At 39.7% G+C, this 27729-nt stretch overlaps 2 protein-coding genes and 2 pseudogenes across 2 annotated transcripts; 2 read left to right on the top strand and 2 right to left on the bottom strand.

The window, feature by feature from the left end:
- Window positions 1-596: 596 nt before the first annotated feature.
- LOC143566601 (uncharacterized) lies at window positions 597-2015 on the bottom strand (annotated as a pseudogene).
- Window positions 2016-5062: 3047 nt separating this feature from the next.
- Window positions 5063-7149, top strand: LOC143566600 (salicylic acid-binding protein 2-like). The gene is made up of 3 exons (XM_077053255.1): window positions 5063-5558; window positions 5671-5808; window positions 6733-7149. Exon 1 carries the CDS (start codon window positions 5187-5189, stop codon window positions 5556-5558), a length of 372 nt encoding a protein of 123 aa, XP_076909370.1. The 5' UTR covers window positions 5063-5186; the 3' UTR covers window positions 5671-5808; window positions 6733-7149.
- A 273-nt stretch (window positions 7150-7422) lies between these two features.
- On the bottom strand, window positions 7423-11420 carry LOC143566609 (uncharacterized). The gene is made up of 10 exons (XM_077053263.1): window positions 11358-11420; window positions 11220-11273; window positions 10984-11136; window positions 10101-10187; window positions 9504-10010; window positions 8955-9430; window positions 8357-8459; window positions 8184-8263; window positions 7881-8105; window positions 7423-7797 (listed from the first exon to the last, which is right to left on the bottom strand). The coding sequence occupies exons 1-10, from the start codon at window positions 11418-11420 to the stop codon at window positions 7758-7760; spliced, it is 1788 nt and encodes a 595-aa protein (XP_076909378.1). The 3' UTR covers window positions 7423-7757.
- Window positions 11421-12272: 852 nt separating this feature from the next.
- On the top strand, window positions 12273-14490 carry LOC143566598 (pentatricopeptide repeat-containing protein At3g50420 pseudogene; annotated as a pseudogene).
- Window positions 14491-27729: the final 13239 nt, after the last annotated feature.

The following is a 27729-nucleotide window of genomic DNA, read 5'->3' as shown; positions in this document are numbered from 1 at the left end:
TTTAGTAATGTAAATTCTTATGTTTCCGCACTTCTAATTTCTTGCTAGTAGGTGCTTTCTAATATTTACCGCCGTTAATAAAGTTAAATAAAAATAATAGATTCAGGTTTCTCTTCAAATAATAAGTTCTTCGGAATCAAATGATCGTTGACCCTAATTACCCATGACTCGTTACTTTAAGCCATGCTTACCATAATTGAAGCTGTAATCATATGATAAGGAAGAAACACACATTCATCTTTCGGTTGAAGAAAGTTTGGACTAAAAACCGATACTTAAAGTTAGAAGACTCGTTATGGTTTCGTATATTAAAAATGTATATTAGTTATAAATTTATAACACGAGTATTAACTCTTAAAGTCTATTAACTTATGGACTTATAGTTTATGTATCTGTTATCAAATCAAATCAAATCAAATCAAATCATCAAAGCTTCATTTAATATCCAATCCGTCTTAGTAAGTCACAGTACAACCAGTAGATGCACGAAAACAAACAACGTACAATTAACATATGCATCAAGACTTTATTTAAACTACAACTAATCACTATTCCCTTTATTCCCAATCATCTCATACTTTGACTAACGAAACCACCTACAAACCCTGATGCTCCGTCTTCACCACCGTCTGCTTAACACCACAACTTCCATTCGCTTCATGCACACACGAGCCTGAACTCAACGACGTCGTATTAACCACCTCCAACAAAGCCTCAGCACTACCACCACTGCCACGTGTCTCTTCAAACAAACCAGCTGACGGATGAAGATGCGGATACGGTAAGTAAACACTATGCACAATAATCTTCAAGTTCCTCATGACGTCAGGCACCTTAATCCTGACGTAATTAATCCTCATCGGCGTAAACTCACCGGCAGCAGTCGTAACCATCACCGACTGCGTACTCTCAAGCGTAGGCAACACCGTACCAGCCGATAACTTCTCCAAATCAGATATCGCCAACAACCGGTTCGGAATAATATGAAACCGGACGTTATTCACATACGAATGCGAACCGGAGAAGATTGACACGTCATCGAGTGCGAAAACCGTCATGTTCTGTAAACCTAACAATTCAACTGATTTTAACTTCATCGCGAGTGCGAGTATACTGAATCCGCTGTTACGGAGTCTAAGCATAGCGTCTCGAAGCATTAACCGCATGACGTAAGCAGGATACTGGACTGATTGCTGTGTAACGGACTGACGGTTATCAGGAAACGAAAGTGACGTCATCCGTTCGACGTTACATGAGAACGGTGATAACGGTGCCACGTAGCCTTGTAGTCCGTGTACGACTACTAGTCCGTTGTTGAATAGATCCGGACGTGTTATCTCCACGCCTCCAATGAATATCTTCGTGTAATTATTATTATTATTAGAATCGGTTATTGACGTTGATGACGTCACGGTACGCATCTACCTGGATCCATAGTTTCAATCTTCGTACCGAAGGCGAGTTTTGATAAGTACTCGTGAGAGAACAGACCAGGAACGATATGTTCGCGAAGGAGACGTACGACGGAGCATGAAGAGCATGACTGGATGGAGGAATCAGTAGGTGCGAAGAGAGTGGTGGGACCGTTCCATGTGGTGAAGGCTGAGTCGTCGGAGAGTGACGGTACGGCCATGGCGAGTTCATGAAACCCTAGGTTAGCGAGAATCGGTTCGAAGATTGAGGTTGGAGCGAACGAGTCGTGGATGTCGTGTGGTGACGTGGCAGGTGAGGTGGCGGAGTCCGGTGAGGTAGGTGGAGCTCCGGCGGTGGTTGATAGGAGGATTGCGATGGTGATGGTGATGAGAGTGAGTTGCAGAGTAGACGCCATTAATGGAGTTTGTAAGCTGTGTGAGTTGTGTGTAATGGTGAGTCGATGATGTGTTGATATATTGTTAAGTCTGTTGTAACGGAATTGAGTTAGTTATAGGAGGTTGAGGGGTAAAATGGTAAATATTGTGTGCCATGTGTATAGACTATAGCTTTAGATTGTGACACGTGTAAGAAAGGGTTAATAAGACGAGAGATATTTCTCGTGTAGGCTGACTAGGCTCCATGCTGGACAACTTCATTTTTAACTATACGTTTTAGTCTAATAGTTTTAAATTTACAGTTTTTACTTTTTTGTCAAGTGATTTTGTTTTTACTTGCAATTAAACTTTACCTTTACCCAACTAATCTTGTTAACTCTGATGGTTAAGCTCATCGACGTGCACGCTCTTCACGCGAGCGACAATTTTGTTTTTAATTGGTTGTGTTCCTCGTATGTTCGTGTAGTCGCTACCCAAAAACGTGGATGACGTCACAACCTGAAAGTAGGTACAAGATCTTGTTTTAAACTGTTTACGTGGAGGGCACGTTGATGGGTTTTAACGAACATGGTTAGTTTAGTCGGGTTTAATTACAAGTAAAAACAAAACTATTGGACGAAAAACTCAAATTTGAAACTATTGGATTAAATTCGTTAAAACAATAAATTTGATTAAACCAGGGATGAAACCGTAGTTCTTTGTTAGATTTAAATTTGATCAAAACACACAGACGAAAACCACGGTTCTCTCTTTCTAGTGTTGGTTTCATACTTACATGACCTACTTTTTTTTTCACAAAACTTTAAAGTTATAAATAAAAAAATAATATTATTGTTTCATTTTAAATTATATGATTACTAATTTTACATCAACAAAATCCACTATATCAACAATGTCCATTTCTATTACTTGTTTACATGTGACGTACTGATATTAGCGAAGTTTGGATGATTGAGGGACTCTATACTCTTGGATAGTCCTATACCTTGTTAGGAAGCTGCCCAAAATTGTTGATGACGTCACAACCCGAAACTAGGGCAAGATCGACCTTGATTTAAACTTGATCACATATGAAATATTACCCTTGTGCACCAACATCAGCTTTACATGTTTGTATGCATCTAATGACTTTTTCTTAGTAGATTTAAGTGTCATTTAATAGTCCTAGCATAGTTTATACAACTTGTTTTTTGTGTCATAATGTACTAACATGCTATGAAGCAACCCCCATACTTAGGAGTTAGGAATTTATAATAGTATTCTCTCATAAGGTTTTACATATATAAATGACTATGCGGTCGGCCCAAAGACATGTCCGGTAGCCCATGGGCTCAAAACCGATTTTATATGAGAATATTAAGCATTTTATGTTAAAAGAATCTAAAGTTTTCATAAACATATTAAAATCAATGACACTTATGGGGTATATATTATAAAATCACTAACAGCATATACTTACATGCCTAATAAATTAATTATTAATTCATTTCAATTCTCTAACGTTTGTCATGAAATCAATTTTATATGGAGTCATAAACAATTACACCCTAACCATATGAAGATATTGGTGAAATGCAGGCCTAGACACGGAAATGGAGTACCGGGCGAAGAAATGGAGGTCTGGACGTAGAAATGAGGCCAAAACGCATAAATAGAATCCAAATGAAGAAATGAAGTCCAAAAATGAAGAAATGGAGGCCCAAATGTAGAAATAAGGCCAAAACACATAAATGGTATCCAAAATGAAGAAATGGAGTCCATAAATGAAGAAATGGAGGCCCAACCGTAGAAAAACGTGACTACGAGGTACTCACCTCCTTAATCATCCCACGAGTAATATGTGTTGATATACTTTTTGAACGTATTACAACCTAATTGTTTGAGTTTTCTCTTTAGGTTTCAGTTGCTATAGGTAGGGCTAATGTCAATACCACATTAATACTGTACCAAATTGATACCGCCCAAATTGATTGTGTGTCTCTGCGCAGCAAATGTTCACACGTTTCGTCCCCTAGTTATGTCATATCATATATTCAAAAAGCTAATATATATGTGACTACTTAGATATTTTCAAAAAGTACTTGTGAAATATTTTCATATTGTGTACCTGGCTACTTGCAACACATAGCCATTAGGTGTTGTCAATAATGAAAGAAAAGAAGCACGTGCTTTCACCATTTTAGTTTTTTTTTTAACAACTAATTTGTAGGCCACTGACATACATGATCATCTTCATTTCATCATTAGGAGAAAACCCATAGACCCAACCCAACCTAGAACATTTACATTTTGTCACATGTGTGACTTGAACCCAAAACCTTTCTTTCACCATTTTAGTTGAGTTGCTTATATATATATATATACACATATTGTAAACGGTGTTTTGGTATAATATACTAAGGGGTTGTATGGTAACCATTTAATGATTTCATTAAGAGACTATCTTTGGATCAGTTAGATGTAGAGTGTGTTTGTTCACTAAAAAACACCTCTTAATGGTTGAGTTTCATAGACATGTTGAATGATTCAGAGTCTAACTCTTAATCAGTCAAATTCTTAATAATTCAGTCTAAGATTTCCAAACAGCCCCTAAATTTATAAATTAAACTGTTTTGGTTTACTAGATGGTGTTTTGTTTACTAGATTAAATGTGTTTCTTTATTGGTAGATCACATAATCATAAATAAGTTGTTTACTACTTTACTTAACTATTTAATTTATTTTATCAAAGTTGTATAATTATCTATACCACCTCAAACATTTAAGTTTCTATTTAGTTCAGGTAAATGCCATATTCAAATAATAACTTTAACAGAAAATGTTAATGCAAATTGAAGATTACATTCATTGTATCAAAGCAACATGTCCGATCAACCCAAACCATCGTTAAAAAGAATTTAGGCTAAAGACAAAAAATATTTTTGTCTTAAGTAAATGAGTTTTTTTTATTGCTTTTAAACAATTAAAATTTTAAATGCGATTATTGGGTTATGATTTGGATTGTGCAAAACTTTTTTTTTAATAAAAGATAAGACTTAATTAAATTGGGTAATTAAGTTTAAGCATTAAGAATACATATTTTTACCCGTTTTGATCTGAAAATTTAAACCATCCATCACGTTTTCGTCCAACTACATACAAACTTTGTAGGGGTATGGACCCGAAATTTTGTGTGGAGGGAAGGGTGTCACATATTATCTTAAAATAAAGTTGACATAATATAAGATGTCATATATATAAATTGTAATGACATAATATAACTTGTCATTGCAAGTTGCAACTCTTATCCATTGTTCAATCTCCCTATAAATAACACAATCAAAAGTGCAAGCCAATATCAACCAAACATTAAACACTAATACAAAGGTAACATATAACATGGGAGTTATCAATGAGCAAAAGCACTTTGTTTTGGTACATGGTGCATGCCATGGAGCTTGGTGTTGGTTCAAGCTTAAGCCCCTCCTCGAGGCCGCAGGCCACTGCGTCTCGGCCTTTGATCTCTCGGCCTCGGGCACCAACACCGAACAAATACAACATGTGGCCACACTTTTGGACTACAATAAGCCATTGTTGGAGTTCATGGCCACTTTGCCACAAGATGAGAAGGTGGTTTTGGTGGGCCATAGCCTAGGTGGCATGAACACAGCTCTTGCTATGGAAATGTTCCCTGAAAAAGTGGCGGTCGGAGTGTTTCTGGCCGCCTTCATGCCAGATTATGTACATAAGGTTTCTTATGTGTTAGAGTAGGTTATAAAATATAAATAATAAGTTACTTATGTTATTAATACTTAATAGTTAACTATTTTGAGTTAATGATTTTTGAATATAAGCTTAGTCTATTTAACTATTCATTTTGAAGTACAAAGAAAGATCCTCGGCAGAAGATTGGTTGGACACGCAATTCTTGCCGTACAACGCACAAACTGGGTCTGAAATGTCTATGTTTTTCGGCCCAGAATTTATGTCGTCAAAACTCTATCAACTTTGCTCCGATGTGGTTGTTACTTTCATCATCATCTACCACCTTAATAACCGATGGTGAATTTAGAAATTTTTGTTAAGTGGGTGCAAAAAGTAAATCATATATATTAGAATGGTTAGACAACTGATAATAGGTCATGTCAAAAATTTTATACTAGATACAACTTAAGTTATAATTAAAGTGAATTGAAAATATAACTAGAATTAATGAGTCAAACAAAACGTTCACATTTATATAAGTTATTATATATTAAAACTTATCATTCGTTTTGATATGAGTAAGTATCAGGACATTTATGCAGTATATGTGATATACTTATACCAGAAATTCTAGACACTGATATTAACAAAAATAAATAAATAAATTATCCATCGGCTATAGGAGGTGGCATCGTACATAGTAAGGCTAGGCTACCGATGGGACCTCTAGCCATTTAGCCTCTTGCGCATGGCCGGTAAGGGCACTATCTGTGGACCTAGATTATTTGTTTTTTTAAGTTTAGTTTTCACAACATGTCCTTTAATCCTTTGTACATCATAAGTTTAAAATTTTAAATGTTATAATTTGATGAAAATAACAAAAATATGTAACCGTTTATATTTTAAAAACATTTATTTGATTTTTTTATACAATAATTTAATTTGTATAAATTATTTTTCTTAAAAACATATTTGTTTTTTAATAACAAGTTATATAAGTTTTTATAGCTATTATGATTTGGTTAAAAAGCCAGTTAGATTACAGAAAAATAAATATAAAAAAAGTGGCCATAATGTAGAAATACAGAGAAATGTAAGGATGTTTAAAAGAATATATTAGTATATGAAAATTATGTTAAATCGAATTTTTTTTTTTGTTTTTGAGAAAACTAATAAAGTATGATGGTTATTTAAAATATTCACCCTTTGTATTTAACAAAATTGTTGTATATTATTTTAGGATCTTGAACTAGGGTAAATGCTGATTAGACCTAGCTCGTTGTTTATGAAAGATCTACACGTTGCAAAACAGTTTACAGAAGGAGTGTACGGTCATGTAAGACGAGTATACGTCATCTGCGATGAAGATAAAGCAATTAAAAAGGAATTTCAACAATGGATGATCGATAATAGTCACGTGGACGACTTTAAAGAGTTAGAAGATGTCGATCACATGGCGATGTTATGTGACTCGAAACAACTTAATGGTTGCCTTCTTGACATAGCCCACACATATGCTTAATGTTATTTTCAAGAATAAAAACAAACAAAATTATTTGAAAATGAAATTTCAAATAATGTGTTCTAGGCACTTCTAGTATTAATAAAGTTGTGACAATTATTGGTAATTTGGTATATGATATTGACTACTTTTCATATTTTGTCCTTTGTTTAAAAAAAGGCATTATGAAACTACAAAAATGGTTTTTACAAGAATTTATTATTTCTTTCATACCAAATGAAAATGGAAATTAGAAAAAAGCAGAATTATTGGAAAAAACTTGCTACAAATTCTTTAAACCTTTATTATTGCAAAAGATTAAGAAACTAATTTTGAATTTTATATGATAGATTTTATTCAAATATAAACCTTAAAAGTAATGATTATATTGAAACAGTAGGCAAATGGACAATAAGCTACGTAACTACCCCCTTTTGAATTGCAAAAACCAATATTTTAAAAACTAAACTGGTTGATATACTTCATAAAACTGTTTGTCGTTTAACGACTCCGACAACTTGCACTTAGCTTATTCATCAAATAAATTATCGGACCGTGTTGTAATCATGTAAATCGCGTTACCCTTTCTTAACATCAATTCGCGACAATATAATGAAAAGTCGCGACAATGTAATGAAAATTCTATTAAATTAACAAAGCTATAACCAAAACTCTAGTCGACCCGCCAATATATTTACAATTTTAACGATCAGTAAACCGAAGAAACTGCAAGAGTAACGCTGGATGACTGGATCACCCGTCTCCTACACCTTATTTAAGCAAAGTTCCTGAAATCTTGTTAAGCTGCAAATGAAACCACTAATAATCATAAGTACAACAAACACTTCAAAAAAAAACATGTTGAAACATGTAAATAATCAACGTACCGTCGCAAAAGGACTTGTGGATTATACGGAAACAAATCTTTCTTATGTAAACTCTCCAAAGATTTCTTCAGCAGAAGCAAGCAGTCACGCGGGTTACTAAATGCGTTTTCACAAGCTTTCTCGCTCTCAAATTTTCTTCGTTTGTGAAATGGTTGTCTTTCAGCTTCTACCCGAAATGGAAACTTCAAAAATGAATCCCACTTATCGCATACAATTCGCAAACACCTGAAAATATTCTTACATTGATTGGAAACAAACAAATTATGTTGAAAAAATGAAGTAAAATGATTTTTTTTATCATGCCTTAAAAGATATTCAGCACAACTGGCTCCAGTGTCCTTTGAAATAAGGTAATCAAGAAGCACTTGATGATCATAATGTAGCTGCAAATGGTAGATAATTAGATATGAGTGCAATATTATAACTTTGTGACAAAAGATTCAAAACGATAATATTATGGAATTGAAAGCATTTACCTCTGAAAGAAATAGATGGAATAAGCACACGGGATCAAAGACATCAGATAATAGAAAAGGTATGTCTTTCGCAACCACCTCGGGTATCCGATCATCAGTAATCCTGTCGGGTGAGTGATGTAAATATATGAATAAATGCTACAAATTTAGACGGGTTAAATGATTAATATCATAAAAAAAACTTAACATACTATCTTAGTTATCACAAAAAGATCCCTCAACTTAGTTTTGGTATATTAAAGTACCCAAACGTGTTAAAAACACGAAAATGTCTCTCAGCCCAATTTTGTTATGAATAAATAAATAAAATAATCACTTCCAACCCCTTAATTTGGTTAAAATTGCATAAAGTAACAACTAACAAGTCATTATTTTATACGAGTATATTTTTTATGTAAGTTCATTGTAGCAAGTTTAAAGACTTTAATATACCAAAACTGGGTTCATTGACTTTTTCGTATGTTTTTAACGTGTGTAAAGGCTTTAAAATACCAAAATCAGGTTGAAAGACAGAAAGTATGTTGGCTTTTAATGTATTAACCCAACTTAAAACTAATAAAAAATATTAAAAAATAAAACAATAAGTCGGGTTACTCACGCTTGCGTGTGTCCAAATGGGGCGTATGTCAGCTGCAAGAGAACTTTAAATAACATATCATCTTCATGCATATAAAGCCGGATGAAGGATTTGGTGAAGCTTTTGCAGCGTTCATCATATAACTCATGGTTATCAAGAATATTCACAGAAAGATGCTTTTTAACCCATTCATAAAGTGCTGTAAATCCACTTTGTGAGCAAGAATTCATATTCCCACATGAACATTGCTTCTCGCGTTTATCTTTTAACCCTATCAAACTAAATGCACACTTTAAATAAATAAAAATAACCCGTCTTTGTAGATGTCGATAAGAAGTCTCGTTAAATGGAGAATCTTTGAGGCAGTCATCTTGATCAGATTCTGGCTCGGTTACAGGTTCAGATAACAAATCTTGAAAGTATTTTTCAATAATATGCAACCATGAAACCGCGGTTTCACAGTCTAATTTGGCATAACTCAGCCTGATCATCAGTACCTGCATTTAACTAAATCGTTAAGTATTAATATGTTATCATATAATCTTGATTTACATAAACAAAAAAACATACCAAAATCTTGTGTCGAATGTATCGAGACATGCTTGTATTATTATAACTTTCTTCTTTTCCAAAAAACCATGTTAAAGTTTTTGGAAATACGTTAAAGATTACACGAACAGCTCGATTTTCGTCTTCAGAATCAGCCAATGAACATAATAACTGAACAAGATATCCACAAAACTTTTCGTTAATGTCAACAACTAAACTAATGTTATACGCGTCCCACGGTATAACTTCAAGGCAAGAACCAAGAACTTGAAAGTAAATTTCCAAGCTTTCAACATCATCTTCATGCTTCAACTGTTTCAAAATAGCGCGTAATATTAAAACAACAGCACCTGCTGAGTGCCATGTGGCATTATCCAACACGCGCTGCAAATCCAATGTGAAATCTTTTGAATCAAACCCTGGGGTTTTAGCTCTAAATGGTCGGTCTGAAGAAGGCGAAAGAACTTTACAAAATATTAACTCGAAGTAAGAACACAGCGATTGCATGAATTCTTCCCAGTAACTCCCCTGCAAGACACGTCAGCGTTACCATATTAGATACATTAAAATTATTATAAGTTTATAACTAGTGTTAGATATTAATATATTATAACTTACAGATGCCATCACAAATTCAGATACAGATACAACCACATTTGCAGCCAAATGTTGGACAAATTCACTCTCTACAGCTAGCAATAACACCTAAACCGAAAAGTGAACTAATCAACTTCATATCATTTAATGGCATAGGATCTTCATGCACCACCATGGATCTTCACATACCATTTTCGCCTATACGGGCCGTATAAGGCATACAAGACGTATAGGACCTGAGTTGTTGAAGACCTATACAGGGCCGCATAGGCTGAAAAAGCTGTTTTTTGTGTCACCTTCATACACTTGTCAGTCATGCGTAGGGGTGCAAATGGGCCGAGCTGCTCGTTAAAAAGCTCGATCGAGCCGAGCTTAATCGAGCCCGATCCCGAGCTCAAGCCTAAAAGTAAGCTCGTTTAATAAACGAGCTCGAGCCTAAAAGTAAGCTCGTTTAATAAGCGAGCCTGAGCTTCAATTATCGAGCTCAAGCCGGCTCGCGAGCCTAAACGAGTCATTTATATAATGTTTTAAAATATAATTTTTAATAATTTTATAATTATTATTTAATATATATAATGTTATGAAAAATAAATAAAAATAACTAAATAATATATATGATTTTATACATAAAATTATAATAAAAAATATAAAAAATAATTATAATTATATAAAAAATAAGTAAACGAGTGGAACTCGAGCTTGAAAATCTACTCACGAGCCGAGATCGAGGTTTGAATATAGAGCTAGAAACGAGCCGAGCTCGAGCTCGAGCTCTGTGTAAGTTAAACGAGCCTAGTCAAGCTTGGGCTTGGCTCGGCTCATTTGCACCCCTAGTCTCATGTGTGGTCTATACTATCCGTATTTAATATTGATTAAATAATAAATACTAAATAAAAATTAGTACCAGTTGATTTATGATCTTGAGTATACAATGTGAAGCTGAAGAATGATCATGAATATTATTAATCACATTACTGCCACTATCGGAACCCGAACCAAAGCCGGAACCGGAATCGGAGTCGAATTCAGCAGTCCAAAGCTTAATTTTGTTCAAAACCTAAAAATTCAAATTAGGGCTTTGCAAGTAAACAGAGTATTCACTAATTGAAGTAATTGCAAGTTGAATTTAGTAATAAAGACCTGAGAGAGTGTAATTAATATCGCTTTCTCTTGTTCTTTGGTTATTGATTTCACCTGTGAAATGTTAGCAGAATACGATGAATATAAGAATATATATAGAATAATATAATATGATATGATATAATAAGAAGAGTTTACAGTAAACGGATGGAGTGAATCGTGAATAAGATGACAGAGGTTTGAGTATTGAAGCCGGTCCATCTCACCGTCACCGTCTCCGTCGCCGGAGATGAATTAGTTTTAGCCGGAAAAAAAAAGAAACCGGCAGATAATATAATATATCGAAATGACGAAAATGTTCATTTGACCGGTTGGTAGTAGTTAACAAAATGACTGAAGTTTTATTAATTATTAACTCAACCGGAATTTTAGCCAATCAGTTATTGTCATGTATTGAGTTAGCGTGAGTCGAAGGATTGGTGCTACCAACGAGATTTTTCTTGTGTGTGTCGGGATGCTCTAAATCAAGGCAGTGACAGTTTTAAGAATATAAATGAAGTTTAAAAAGAAGTGTCGGGTCGACAGAAACACCCTTGTATGTTGGCGTGAAACTTGGTAGACCTATGGAGACAAGAAGTGCAGAATCTCGTCGGGTCCAACGATTTTCTAAGGAAATGTTGGTTGTTCAAGAAAAAAAGATATAATGTGCGATCTTGTTGGTTGAAAATCATATCGATTAACGACAAAAAAAAATGTTCGGATCAGTGAGATTTGAGGGTGGACATTATGAGAAAAACTGGTTAAATGAACATTTCTTGATATTTGCCGATCAAAAGGACATGCTGGTCATTTTTCTTGTTGTTTAAATTAAAAACGGAGATTTAAAAAAAATAATAATAAAACAAAACATAATAATTTTAGTATTATTGGGTTAACTTTAATAGTCTAGTAATTATTACAAATTAACAAGTTAGGAAATGCGAAAGTGCATACTCGTTTAAGTTTCATAATATTTTATTTTTTCGGTTTAAGCATTTAATTGGGCCTTATATTTGGGCTATTCAAATAAAATAAAATGAGCCTTTAATTACATTTAAACAGCATGTAGCTGCTGTATTGTATATGTCATCATCTCAAGAAGCCACTGCATTAACAACCACACTAATCCAACTATGCAAATCAGTCAAAACCCTAATAAAAGCCCGCCAAATCCATGCACACGTCATCACTTCCAGACCACCTATACACAAATCACCCTACCTATACAACAATATCATATCCATGTATTCAAGATTCGGCTCATTATTACACGCACACCAAGTGTTCGACGAAATGCCTCAAAGAACCATTGTGTCATATAACGCACTTATTTCTGCTTATTCTCGTTGTCCCAACAATACCCACGTGGGATTTAAGCTTTTGACAAGGTTGAACCTTGACGGGTTTACGCCGAGTGGATCGACATTCACTAGCTTACTGCAAACATGTTGTTGGTATAAAGATGTAATGTTGGGATGTTCTTTGCATGCACAGGTTGTGAAAGTTGATTTTGTGAATGATACATTGGTTCAAACTTCTTTGCTTTCGATGTATTCGGAGCACGGTGATTTGGATAGTTCGAGTAAGGTTTTCGGTTTCATGAGCCGAAAAGACTCCACGGCTTGGAATACAATCATCGTCGGGCACATGAAAAACGAAAAGATCGTACGAGGACTTTATTTATATGAAAACATGATAAAGTCCGGAGCTTTATTAACTCGGTTTACGTATTCGATGGTTTTAACCGCGTGTAGCAAGTTACGTCGGTATGACATCGGGCGAGTCACTCACACACGGTTAATTGTATCGGGAACACCGACCGATCTCCCGTTGCAAAATGCGTTGCTGAATATGTATTCGAGTTGTCAAGACGCGGATATGGAAGTGAAAGTTTTTAAAGATATAAAGAATCCGGATTTGGTTTCGTGGAACTCGATGTTATCCGGATTAACGGGAAAAAAAGACGGTGAAAATTGTTTTAAATTGTTTATTGATTTACATAAAGCTTCGTTTATCAAACCGGATGATTATACGTTTGCGATAGTTATATCGGGAACAAGATCATTACCGAGTTGTAGCTATAGAAAACCGCTCCATACTCAAGTTATCAAATCAGGATTCGATGTAAACGTGTACATTGGAAGCACGCTCGTGTCTATGTATTTTGAAAACGGTGATTGTGAATCGGCTCAAAAGCTTCAAACTTTAGTTCCTAATAAAGATATTGTTTTCTGGACCGAAATGATCACAGGTTATGCTCGAATGGGTGATGGGGAGAATGCTATAAAATGCTTCCGTGAAATGTCGAAAGATCATAAAACTGATAGCTTTGCGATTAGTATTGCGTTAAGCGCGTGTGCGGATCTTGTTGCTAGTAAACAAGGGGATATGATTCATTGTCTAGCAGTTAAACGCGGGTATGATTCAGAAATGAACGTTTGTGGAAGCTTGATCGACATGTATGCGAAAACGGGTGATTCAACGTCAGCGGAGTCGGTTCTTTATAATATAAAAAACCCGGATTTGAAATGTTGGAACTCGATTTTGTTAGCGTATGGTAACCATGGGGATGCTGAGAAAGCGTTTTTAATTTTCAATGAAATAGTGAAACTCGGATTGATCCCGGATGAAGTAACGTATCTTTCGATGCTTGCCACGTGTAATCATTTCGGGTTAGTGGATAAAGGGAGGTTTATATGGAGCTCGATGAAGCAAAACGGGTTAACTCCCGGGTCAAAGCACTATTCTTGTTTGGTCAACTTGTTGACCCGAGCAGGATTCTTGGAAGAAGCCGAGAAGATGATAATGGATTTGGATTCGAGTTTATGCAGATTTAACTTTGAACTGTGGAGGACGTTGTTGAGCTCGTGTGTCGATAAGCGGAACCTTGAAGTGGGATCGCGTGTGGCTGAACGGATTGTGAATGTGGATGAAGAAGATAGTGCTGCGTACGTGTTGTTAACGAGTTTGTACGCGTTGATGGATCGGTGGGATGATGTGGCGAGAATGAGGCGGAAGATAAGAGGGCTTTTGGGGGAGAAAGATGCAGGGTTGAGTTGGATTGAGTTGGTTAGTGGTGCGCATGTTTTCTCGTCGGGTGATCGAATGCACCCGGAGGTTGATGAAGTGCAAGCTGAATTGTTGTTATTGCAAAAGAATTTGGTCAAAGCAGAAGAAGATGATTTAGTGTTAAGTTGACAATATATTTAGAAGCCTACTGAGATTTATTAATTTCTTGTGAGAAATGTACTATACTAGTGAAATTGATTAAATTGATCAAACATTCTGTCAAGTCTTTTTGCATCTAATATATGCATGATTCTAACATATGCAGTTTTTGCTGCATTCTAATGCTGTCAAAAGTGCAACTGATGCTGTCAAAGCGTGAAGTTTTAGCCGTATTTTAATGTTGTCAAAAGAGCAGTTTTTGCTGCATTCTAATGTTGTCATGATAATGCTGTCAACATGTGAAGTTTTAGACGTGTTTTAGTGCTGTCAAACATGCAGTTTTTTTTTTGCTGTCAAAAATGCAGTTTGCTGCATTTTATTTCTGTCAACCAGTGCAAACTATAATATGCTTTGTTGCTGTCAAAACATAGTGTTTGCTGTATTTTAATATGTTTTGTTGCTGTCAAAATGTGCAGTTTGATGATTCTTCGAGATTAAAAGTTAAAACGAGTTAAGATAAATAAAACAAAAAAAGTTAATTTCTTTTATGATTCACGTAGTAATTAATCATGTAAAACCTTGATTGCGCGTAGCTAAAAATCCGATACAAAGGATGGAGTTTTTAGCCAAAATTGAAATTTGGTTTGAGGCTGACCTTTTTTATTTTAGTTGACTTTTTGGTCACAGTTGACCAATAAAATCAACGATGGGGTATATTAATTATATACGTTTTTTATTATCTTTTATATATTTTGGGAAGTCCTTTAACGAGCCTAAGCTCGGTTTGAGCTCGTGTACCACCTTAAACGAGCTAAAAATCGGTTGTGCAATGTAATATAAATATATAAAAGGCCAAAAGAGGAAAAACTGGAAAATACACAAGGCTCGAGCTCGGCCCGATAACTAAGCGAGCTTTATTTGAGGCTTGAAAAAGCTCGGCTCCTTTCGAGCTTTTTATCGATCTGAACTCGAGTAGCTCACGGGCTGCTTGGCTCATTTGCACCCCTATGCGCCATAACCAAGTTGCATAAAAAGGTATATTGGTTTTTATTAATCCCAACCATTATCTTTTGGTTGGCAGACTGCCGGTCCTAACTAACGAATTGGCTCCTGACGGTCCAACTTTTTAACGTATTTATTCCCAACGGTCCGCGACTAATATAATCCTAACGCTGTTAGTTGCAGGTCGCCGGAAAACGTTTTAGTCACAAATTTTTTTTCTAGAAAACTCAATATTTTTGTCTCATACGTCTTTGTAACTTTGTATCGGACCTTTAGGAATATTATTCTAGTAAAAGGCCCAATTATTTAGGTCGCCGCAACCTTAGAACCATCGTCGGAATCGGTTGGTTAGCTCAAGTGGTGGTTGTTGGTTGGTGGTGAGTCAATTGGTGGTGGTGGCGGTGTTTAGGTGGTGTTTTCCAGAAAAAAAACGTTTTCTCCAGCAATCTACAACTAACGACGTTAGGATTCTGTTAGTCACGGACCGTTGGAAACAAATACATTAAAAGGTTAAAAGTTTTGACCAACAACGACCAAAAGGTGATAATTAAGGCTATATTAAATTCACCATATAAGATAGATATACATGTTTTAAAATACTCTTTTATGGGATTGTGATGGAAAGGAAACCACAAAGGAAAGGTAAAGCAATGGTAGCATGAAGATGAGTCCAAGAAAAAGGTCAAAACTTGATGATTATTAGTTGGTAATTTCTGCTTTCTATTTGGTTGGCATTAATCACTTTTGCATGGGTAATGTGTAATCAATTAGGCTAAGGGGTGTGGAGCGCGAGAGGGGGCGCGTGAGCCCATCGGCTCGCGCCCTGGGGCGCGAGCACCACACCACCGAGGCGCGAGAGGGGCGCGAGAGGGGCGCGAGCACGCAGACCAAGGCGGGCGCAAGGCTAGTCACGGCTGAAAATGGGCGTAAAGTTGGCTTGGGAATGCGTGAAGAGCCGTTGGGGCTTAGAAATAGAGCCGTTGGCTCTTTAAGTTTATTAAAAAAAAAAAAATTTTTCTCTATAAAACCAATATCACATACCACCCAAAACCAATATCACATACCAATATCACATACCACACCCAAAACCCAAAATCACCCCATCTTCCAAACCTTTTTTTAAAAACATGGCTGGAAATTGGTACCCAAACCTAGATTCAGATTACAGTTACGACGATTTATGGTCGGCACCCGGACCAACCGATATTTTATTCGGGGTCGCAACAATCATCCGGCTTTCAACCATCCAACATACAACCGTCTCCTAACTTTGTTGTTCCGGAGACACAAGAACCAGAAGGTGAAGCTGCGGGACAAAGAAGACGCGTCCACCGGAAAAAACAAGTTGCAACGGACGGGTCGGGTTCGGCTTCCTTACAAGAGACTTCAGTAACCTAAATCCGGTCGACCAAATGCTGATGGAAAAACAAAAGGAACGTATCCGGAAGAGGTTGATCGAAGAAGACCAAGCCGAAGAATAAGAATAATGTTTTTTTTTAGTACTTTAATTTTTTTTTTAGATATTAATGTGTTTTTTTAATTAATGTGTGTTTTTTTAAATAATTTATGAGTTTTTTTTAATAATACGTTTTTTTAATACATTTATAAAAAAATAAAAAAAAAACCGCTCGCGCCCCCTCTCGCGCCCCTCCACACCAGGGCCCGGGGCGCGAGCACCACAACCAACACCCATCTTATCAAGTTTCTCTCTCTGCCACACGTCACAATATTATTGGCTAGAGCCCCCACTCGCGCCCCCCACACCCCTCAGCCTTACTAAAAGCATGCACACCATATGGTTGACTAATCTATTTCCTACTTTTTCTTTTAGTATAGTGGACTTAAGTCTTAAAGATTTGATATATTTTTAATATTAATATTTTACCATTATCTTATAACTTTTGTTTCGAACTACATTTCAGCTTTTATGTGAACTTTATCGTTCTTTTTCACCATTGTCGTCAATTTTCGTATGCTGTATTGAGCTGGTTCTTAATAAAACTAGTTATTATTTTAAATTTCGTAGGATATATACGTATATATAGATTACTGTCTCGTACTCGATTTGAAAAATTGATTAAACAAAAAAATCTAATAAATATGTTATATTATTTGTATAATATCAAGAATCAGTTTCTATATTAAAAAGGTGATAAAGCTTTTAGGTACAAAAAGATATTTCAAAAGAGATGTGTCTAAATAATTAAAAAGTGTATCATTGAGGTGGATGGTAAATAGGCAATAATTTTATAAAGTTTTTAAACAACTTTAATTGGAAGGAAAAAAGATAATCTACTCCAGTAAACCATAAACCTGGTCCACGTGGCTCCCATGCAAAACACAATTATATTAATGGATCAATTGTTTAAACTTTTAATTAGTGTGATCAATGGAGAAAATCAAACCAATAGGAGCCATAATCCTGCATCCTCTCCACGTGTTTGGCATGCAAATACACTTTTTGTACTATAAATCAACAGCCATCAATCAGTCAATCACGACCACTTGACACTAATTAAGTATTACAACAATGGCAAAATTACTAGCACCTTTTGTAATCGCATTCACAGCCTTTATAGCTTTGTCTGGGGTGTGTGCCCGTAAAATCATCACAACCACAACCATACTAGACAACAAGATTGACATCTCGGGCTTCGACAGCCTCTACAACAGTGTTAGGTCAAGAAACGACTTTAAGTCGGCCAGGGATGTCTTGGACAATGGATGGCATGTTCGAAATGGTGATCACCTTACGCTCGGTGATAGCCTGTATAATGGTGATCACCCTACGCTCGGTGACAGCCTGGACAATGGCGATCACCTTAAGCTCGGTGACAGCCTGGACAATGGTGATAACCTTACGCTCGGTGACAGCCTGGACAATGGTGATCAACTTACGCTCGGTGACAGCCTGGACAATGGCGATCACCTTACGCTTGGTGACAGCCTGAACAACAAACGGCGTGTTACAAATGGTGATCACCTTACGCTCAGTGACAGCCTTTACAATGGAGATCACCTTACGCTCGGTGACAGACTGGACAATGGCGATCACCTTACGCTTGGTGACAGCCTGAACAACAGACGGCGTGTTACAAATGGTGATCATCTTACGCTCGGTGACAGCCTGAACAATGGAGATCACCTTACGCTCGGTGACAGCCTGTACAATGGCGATCACCTTACGCTCGGTGACAGCCTGGACAATGGAGATCACCTTACGCTCGGTGACAGCCAGGACAATGGCGATCACCTTACGCTTGGTGACAGCCTGAACAACAGACGGCGTGTTACAAATTGTGATCATCTTACGCTCGGTGACAGCCTGAACAATGGAGATCAACTTACGCTCGGTGACAGCCTGGACAATGGCGATCACCTTACGCTTGGTGACAGCCTGAACAACAGACGGCGTGTTACAAATGGTGATTACCTTACGCTCGCTGACAGCCTGTACAATGGTGATCACCATATGCTCGGTGACAGCCTGGACAATGGCGATCACCTTACGCTCGGTGACAGCCTGGACAATGGCGATCACCTTACGCTTGGTGACAGCCTGAACAAACGACGGCGTGTTACAAATGGTGATCACCTTACGCTCAATGACAGCCTGTACAATGGAGATCACCTTACGCTCGGTGACAGCCTGGACAATGGCGATCACCTTACGCTTGGTGACAGCCTGAACAACAGACGGCGTGTAACAAATGGTGATTTCCTTACGCTCGCTGACAGCCTGTACAATGGTGATCACCTTACGCTCGATGACAGGCTGGACAATGGCGATCACCTTACGCTTAGTGACAGCCTGAACAGCAGATCACGTGTTATAAATGGTGATCACCTTACGCTTGGTGACAGCCTGAACAACAGACGGCGTGTTACAAATGGTGACCACCTTACGCTCGGTGACAGCCTGAACAATGGAGATCACCTTACGCTCGGTGACAGCCTGGACAATGGCGATCACCTTACGCTTTGTGACAGCCTGAAAAACGGACGACGTGTTACAAATGGTGATTACCTTACGCTCGCTGACAGCCTGTACAATGGCGATCACCTTACGCTCGGTGACAGCCTGGACAATGGCGATCACCTTACACTCGGTGACAGCCTGAACAGCAGATCGCGTGTTACAGATGGTGATCACCTCACGCTTGGTGACAGCCTGAACAACAGACGGCGTGTTACAAATGGTGATCACCTTACGCTCGGTGACAGCCTGAACAGCAGATCGCGTTTTACAAATGGTGATCACCTTACGCTCGGTGACAGCCTGAACAATGGAGATCACCTTACGCTCGGTGACAGCCTGAACAGCAGATCGCGTGTTACAAATGGTGATAACCTTACGCTTGGTGACAGCCTGAACAACAGATGGTGTGTTACAAATGGTGATCACCTTACGCTCGGTGACAGCCTGGACAATGGAGATCACCTTACGCTCGGTGACAGCCTGGACAATGGCGATCACCTTACGCTTGGTGACAGCCTGAACAACAGACGGCGTGTTAAAAATGGTGATTTCCTTACGCTCGCTGACAGCCTGTACAATGGTGATCACCTTACGCTCGGTGACAGGCTGGACAATGGCGATCACCTTAAGCTTAGTGACAGCCTAAACAGCAGATTCACGTGTTAAAAATGGGGATCACCTTACGCTTGGTGACAGCCTGAACAAACGACAGCGTGTTACAAATGGTGATCACCTTACGCTTAGTGACAGCCTGTACAATGGAGATCACCTTACGCTTGGTGACAGCCTGGACAATGGCGATTACGTTACGCTTGGTGACAGCCTGAACAACAGACGGCGTGTTACAAATGGTGATTTCCTTACGCTCGCTGACAGCCTTTACAATGGTGATCACCTTACGCTCAGTGACAGGCTGGATAATGGCGATCACCTTACGCTTAGTGACAGCCTGAACAGCAGATCACGTGTTATAAATGGTGATCACCTTACGCTTGGTGACAGCGTGAACAACAGACGGCGTGTTACAAATGGTGATCACCTTACGCTCGGTGACAGCCTGAACAATGGAGATCACCTTACGCTCGGTGACAGCCTGGACAATGGCGATCACCTTACGCTTGGTGACAGCCTGAACAACAGACGACGTGTTACAAATGGTGATTACCTTACGCTCGCTGACAGCCTGTACAATGGTGATCACCTTACTCTCGGTGATAGCCTGGACAATGGCGATCACCTTACGCTCGGTGACAGCCTGAACAGCAGATCGCGTGTTACAGATGGTGATCACCTTACGCTTGGTGACAGCCTGAACAACAGACAGCGTGTTACAAATGGTGATCACCTTACGCTCGGTGACAGCCTGAACAGCAGATCGCGTGTTACAAATGGTGATCACCTTACGCTCGGTGACAGCCTGAACAATGGAGATCACCTTACGCTCGGTGACAGCCTGGACAATGGCGATCACCTTACGCTCGGTGACAGCCTGAACAGCAGATCGCGTGTTTCAAATGGTGATCACCTTACTCTTGGTGACAGCCTGAACAACAGACGGTGTGTTACAAATGGTGGTCACCTTACGCTCGGTGACAGCCTGGACAATGGAGATCACCTTACGCTCGGTGACAGCCTGGACAATGGCGATCACCTTACGCTTGGTGACAGCCTGAACAACAGACGGCGTGTTACAAATGGTGATTTCCTTACGCTCGCTGACAGCCTGTACAATGGTGATCACCTTACGCTCGGTGACAGGCTGGTCAATGGCGATCACCTTACGCTTAGTGACAGCCTAAACAGCAGATCACGTGTTATAAATGGTGATCACCTTACGCTTGGTGACAGCCTGAACAACAGACGGCGTGTTACAAATGGTGATCACCTTACGCTCGGTGACAGCCTGTACAATGGAGATCACCTTACGCTCGGTGACAGCCTGAACAGCAGATCGCGTTTTAAATATGGTGATCACCTTACGCTCGGTGACAGCCTGAACAGCAGATCGCGTGTTACAAATGGTGATCACCTTACTCTTGGTGACAGCCTAAACAACAGACGGTGTGTTACAAATGGTGGTCACCTTACGCTCGTTGACAGCCTGGACAATGGAGATCACCTTACGCTCGGTGACAGCCTGGACAATGGCGATCACCTTACGCATGGTGACAGCCTGAACAACAGACAGCGTGTTACAAATGGTGATCACCTTACGCTCGGTGACAGCCTGTACAATGGGGATCACCTTACGCTCGGTGACAGCCTGGACTATGGCGATCACTGTAACATCTGCCCGATCCGACCCGACCCAGGTACCCGTTTCTCTGACCCGATCTCTTTCTTTTATGATTTAATATTTATTTATACTTATATTTTACTTTTAATAATAATATATATTTTCCTTCCCGCCTCTTTCTCTCTCTTTCTTTCCGCCGTCCCGTCCCTCTCCTTTTCTCTTTCCGCCTTCTTTTCCCTCTCGTCGCCGTCCCGCCCTTACGCCTTGTTTCCCTCTTTTTCTTCTAACTCTTTGCTTGTCCTTTGTTCCTTCCCGCCTAAGGTTGTCTGCGCAGCTCCACGCGCCAGACCCCTTACAAGGAATCCTGCGTGAAGACCACCTGTTTCAGTGATACGCGAGACGAACTCTTCTCGCAGCGCGCTAAGAATTGTAATTCTTCTCGCAGCGCGCTAAGAACGGTAGTTCTTCCCGCGACGCGCTAAGGATTTGTAGTTCTTCTCGCAGCGCGCTAAGAATCGTAGTTCATCCCTCGACGCGCGAAGAATTATAGTTCTTCCCGCGGCGCGCTAGGAATTTTAGTTCCTCCCGCGGCGCGCTAAGAAATGTGATTCTTCCCGCGGCGCGCTTAGAAATGTAGTTCTTTCCGCGACGCGTTAAGGTTGGTTCTGTCTGCCTTCGCGCTCGCGCTCTCTTGACCTTCTGTGTCTGCCTTCGCGCTCGAGCCTCCTCGCGCTAAACCCTTTGAGTTTTCTTCTGTTTAATCTAGCCGTTTGTTTTTGTGTTGTCTTATCTTTTGTGCTGTTGACCTAATCTGCTTTACGTCTCAAAAGTTACTTTCGGCGCAGCATGCGCACCAACCCCATTGGTTGACAGAAAAAGTGACTGACAGTATCTTTGGAAATCTGCTTTTTCCATGCTTGACCAGTACCTTTATCTGAACCGCCCATGCCTTTTTACTGTTCCCTGTCAGCTTTTCCTTTGCCCCCTGCAGCTGCCATATCTTTTGATATCTTTTGCTTTTGGAATCTTTTGCTTTTTGAGATCTTTTTCCCCTTTTCTAGGGATTGTGTTCCCTAGGGTTTCTCTATAAATAATAATATTATTTTTCCTAACACATCACACACAAAACACTTAATCTCTCTTATTCTCTCTTGCTCCTTTCTCTCTCTGCCGTCCTCCTCTCCGCCTCCGTCTTCCTCCCTGTTCTGCCCTGCTTTTCCGGTAATATATATATATATAATAATTTACTTATTAATTATGCTAACTTATAATCAAGACTTAAAACAAATCATTAAAACAATAATCTTATTTATAGGTTAACTTGTGCTTGTTTAAAGTTGGTTCTTGCTTTATCTTACACCGCATCGTTTATCAAGTGAGTAATCTCGTACCTAATCCCTTTTTGCTTTTAATGTTTTGGGATGTTCATGTGTTTATACAAACTTAGAGTCTTAAACTTGTTTATGAACTTTAGTCGCGCAGTATCCCATGTGTTGAGGACGTAGACTTGGCTGTTTATTTGTATGTGTGGATCATTAACCGTCTTGTCGGTCTATTCCGCAGTTCTCATGGTACCATTAGATGAACACGGGAGAACTATCGTTTATGATTTTCTCTTTTGTTTACACATGCACAGTTTGTCTTGTTTGTGAGCTCAATTGTGAGCACTGGCAGTCTTATGAATCTTAGAGTTGGTCCCGATCAGATTACACCCTTGTTGAAAACCAGACATACACATGTTGCGCGCAGATTTATTGTTATCTATGTATTGTATTAAACTTGATTTCTCACCAACACGCAAGTGTTTGATGTTTATTTTAACACATGTTCAGGTTTGCAGTAGCTGTTTTGGAGCTTGTACATAGGAAGTTTCTTTATTTTGGACCTAGATTAAAATGTATCAAGACAAGTTATTGTTGTTCGAATATTTTGCCTTATAATATATTGAATTATGTTGCTTTATGTTATCTTGTGTTTACGCTGCGCGTGCGCGAATGAATGTATTTATTAAATATTGACACCCAATAGTGTCACGAGTAATGAAACAATATGTGGCGCCCCGATGTATAATCCGCCTTTGGTCGGGGTGTTACAGATTGGTATCAGAGCTCGTTGACTTTAGGATAGGTGGTTAGACGTAACGGCCTAGAATACCTAAGAGTCCCTTCTCGCGCATGAGAGAAATCTCATGTTTGCGCGCTTATTGTTAATTACTCGTTATTTATGAATATGCTCGCGCTTGCGCAGTATATGATTTTATGTTTTATTCCGCGATATTTCGATTTTTGATTGAATTTCGATTTTTATTGATTTTACTTACATATTCGTTTGTTGGATTTGAAAATCCGAAAAGTCATGGTGATACATGAATAGTTGATTTTCAATTTCCATTTACGATTATGTTCTAAGGTTGGAGACTTGAAAAGTCATGGTGATACATGAATTGTCAACTTCCAATACTCATTTCCTTGTATATTTTATATTGAGGATTGAAAAGTCATGGTGATACATGAATCGTCAATCTCCAATACCCGTTTGCTCGTACATTTTAAATTGAGAATTTGGAAGGTCATGGTGATACATGAATTGTCGATTCTCGATTCGGATTTGTTACCTTTATTAAGTCTGCGTTTAAAGTCATTTATTTTACTTTAACTTTTGATAGTATCTAACTCTGCGAAACCAAGCTTTATAAGATTAAAACTTTGCGCTAAAATCAAGATATTAACTAAAATTAAAACTTTTATAGAATGCCTCCGCTATCTCGCCGATTTCAGAGAAGAGAAGCCTCGCGCATGCGTAGACAGCAACGTTCCCAGGAAATGGCCACCGCAATAGCCCAAGCTTTGAGCCAAAACAATACCAACACCTCCAGTTACAACATTAAATCCTTTAACGCGGGTAACCCTCCAAAGTTCACAGGTCTTGAAGGAGCCACCGTGATGCTCCAGTGGCTTGAGAAAATAGAAAACACTTTCCTCCACACCCAATGCCCCTCAGACAGACGAACCCTGTATGCTTCCAGTGTCCTGGAATCTAGAGCGCTTACATGGTGGAATGGAGTAGCTCATGCGCGTGGCGCAGAAACTGCTTCTAGCATGCTCTGGGAGGAATTTAAGGAGATTCTGACGCGAGAATTCTGCCCTCCCAACGAAGTTAAGCGCCTGGAGGAAGAATTTTGGAATCTTAAGCAGTACAGCGGTGAAGCGCGCGAGTACGCGACGCGCTTCCATGAACTAAGCCTGCTTGTCCCTCACCTTGTTACCCCTTCCCGCCGAGCCATAGAGAAATTCCTTGGGGGTCTCCTCATGGAAATTCAAGATTCTGTATGGGCCAGAAACCCAGTAACCCTCTCTGACGCCATCGAGTTGGCCGCTGTGCTCAGCGACAACCATGTCAGAGCAGGAACCCTGTTCCTGCGGGGATCTGAGAAGACCAAACTCACCAAGACTGTTCCTGAACCAGCAGAGACCAAACCTGAACCCTCAAACCGTAACAACCTCAAGCGCAGGCGCAAGGCCTATGCGCTTACCAACCCGCCCATTGTCCAGCAACCCATCTACCAACCTCCAGTTTATGCGCCTAACCCTCTGTCAGCCTACCCAACACCTCCTGTAGTCCACAACTATGCCTTAACCAATCCAGCACTTCCTGCCCCGCCAACTAAGAAACCTTACACAGGAAATCAACCCTTTTGCCCAACCTGTAGACTTCACCACCCAACCCAAACCCCGTGTCGACAATGTAACCGATGTGGCCGCGTTGGTCACTCTGCTGAATACTGTAGAGTCCCTCTCGCCAACCCAATTGCGCCAACACCACCAGTCTACCCGCAGAATCCACAACCAACCTACCAAAACCCACGACCCAGATCGTGCTTTAACTGCGGTGATCCTAGTCATTTCCGGAACGCGTGCCCAAGACTACAAGTTCAGATTACGCAAGCGAATCCGGTGAACCAGATTTCGAACCAAGTGACGCGTGGACGAGCTTTTAACATAACCGCGCACCAAGCGCAAGCGAATAATGACGTAGTTAATGGTACATTTTTGCTTAACGGATTTTATGCTTCTGTACTTTTTGATACTGGCGCCGATCGAAGTTTTATCTCTCGCGCCTTCGAGCAGAAGCTTGCGCGACCGCGCAGCGATTTAAAAGAAAATTTTTCAGTTGAATTGGCTAATGGCGAAACTGTTTTAATTAACTCTGTGATCAAGGATTGCACGCTTAACCTTAACGAAAACGATTTTCTAATCGACCTCATCCCCATGCCCCTTGGAAGCTTTGATGTTATCATTGGTATGGACTGGCTTACGCATAATCGCGCCGAAGTTATTTGCGCCAAGAAGATGATTCACATACCTCGAGAAAATGGTGATCTTCACATCTACGGCGAAAAACCCTCCAGTGGTCTTAAGCTTATGTCTTGCGCCAAAGCCCGAAGGCTCATGAGGAAGAAGTGTATTGCATTTTTAGCCCATGTGGTCAAACCCGATGAAGGAAAGAAGCTTCGCGATATCCCTGTTGTGCGTGATTTCCCTGAAGTTTTTCCTGATGATCTTCCTGGTATCCCTCCCGCTCGTGAAGTCGAGTTCCGTATTGATCTTGTCCCTGGTGCTTCCCCCGTAGCTAAATCTCCTTACCGTCTTGCGCCCGCTGAGATGCAAGAATTGGCAAGCCAACTTCAAGAGTTGACTGCTAAAGGATTCATTCGCCCTAGCTCTTCGCCCTGGGGTGCTCCGGTGTTGTTCGTTAAAAAGAAAGATGGATCGTTTCGCATGTGTATTGATTACCGCGAGTTGAACAAACTCACCATTAAAAACCGGTATCCCTTACCGCGTATTGACGACCTCTTTGATCAACTCCAAGGTGCCTCTTGTTTCTCGAAGATTGATCTCCGCTCTGGTTATCACCAGTTGCGCATCCGCGATGAAGACGTTCCGAAGACTGCTTTTCGAACTCGTTATGGCCATTTTGAATTCTTGGTCATGTCCTTCGGTTTAACCAACGCACCCGCCGTTTTCATGGATCTAATGAATCGGGTGTGTAGGCCTTTCTTGGATAAATTCGTGATCGTGTTTATCGATGATGTTCTGGTGTATTCTAAGACGTGATCTGCTGTTACACATGGTGATCACCTTACGCTTGGTGACAGCCTGAACAACAGACGGCGTGTTACAAATGGTGATCACCTTACGCTCGGTGACAGCCTGATCAGCAGATCGCGTGTTACAAATGGTGATCACATTACGCTCGGTGACAGCCTGAACAATGGAGATCACCTTACGCTCGGTGACAGCCTGGACAATGGCGATCACCTTGGTGACAGCCTGAACAGCATATCGCGTGTTACAAATGGTGATCACCTTACTCTTGGTGACAGCCTTAACAGCAGATCACGTGTTATAAATGGTGATCACCTTACGCTTGGTGACAGCCTGAACAACAGACGGCGTGTTACAAATGGTGATCACCTTACGCTCGGTGACAGCCTGAACAAACGACGGCGTGTTACAAATGGTGATCACCTTACGCTTAGTGACAGCCTGTACAATGGAGATCACCTTACGCTGGGTGACAACCTGGACAATTGCGATCACGTTACGCTTGGTGACAGCCTGAACAACAGACGGCGTGTTACAAACGGTGATTTCCTTACACTCGCTGACAGCCTGTACAATGGTGATCACCTTACGCTCAGTGACAGGCTGGATAATGGCGATCACCTTACGCTTAGTGACAGCCTGAACAGCAGATCACGTGTTATAAATGGTGATCACCTTACGCTTGGTGACAGCCTGAACAACAGACGGCGTGTTACAAATGGGGATCACCTTACGCTCGGTGACAGCCTGAACAATGGAGACCACCTTAAGCTCGGTGACAGCATGGACAATGGCGATCACCTTACGCTTGGTGACAGCCTGAACTACAGACGACGTGTTACAAATGGTGATTACCTTACGCTCGCTGACAGCCTGTACAATGGTGATCACCTTACACTCGGTGATAGCCTGGACAATGGCGATCACCTTACGCTCGGTGACAACCTGAACAGTAGATCGCGTGTTACACATGGTGATCACCTTACGCTTGGTGACAGCCTGAACAACAGACGACGTGTTACAAATGGTGATCATCTTACG

This window comes from Bidens hawaiensis, unplaced genomic scaffold (genome assembly GCF_021521415.1).
Source record: "Bidens hawaiensis isolate Kalapana, Puna unplaced genomic scaffold, B.hawaiensis_p1.1 tig00022925_1, whole genome shotgun sequence".
Taxonomy (NCBI): Eukaryota; Viridiplantae; Streptophyta; class Magnoliopsida; order Asterales; family Asteraceae; genus Bidens; species Bidens hawaiensis.
Note: the sequence above shows the minus strand (reverse complement) of the source record. Positions and strands in the feature narration are given on the sequence as shown.

Excerpts from the sequence above, each read along its gene's own strand:
- LOC143566600 (XM_077053255.1), top strand. The coding sequence starts at position 5,187 with ATGGGAGTTATCAATGAGCAAAAGCACTTTGTTTTGGTACATGGTGCA.
- LOC143566609 (XM_077053263.1), bottom strand. The coding sequence starts at position 11,420 with ATGGACCGGCTTCAATACTCAAACCTCTGTCATCTTATTCACGATTCA. Across the intron at positions 10,011-10,100 it reads CTGAATTTGTGATGGCATCT|GGGAGTTACTGGGAAGAATT; the intron begins GTAAGTTATAAT and ends CGTGTCTTGCAG. Across the intron at positions 8,460-8,954 it reads CCATTTGGACACACGCAAGC|GATTACTGATGATCGGATAC; the intron begins GTGAGTAACCCG and ends CTCACCCGACAG.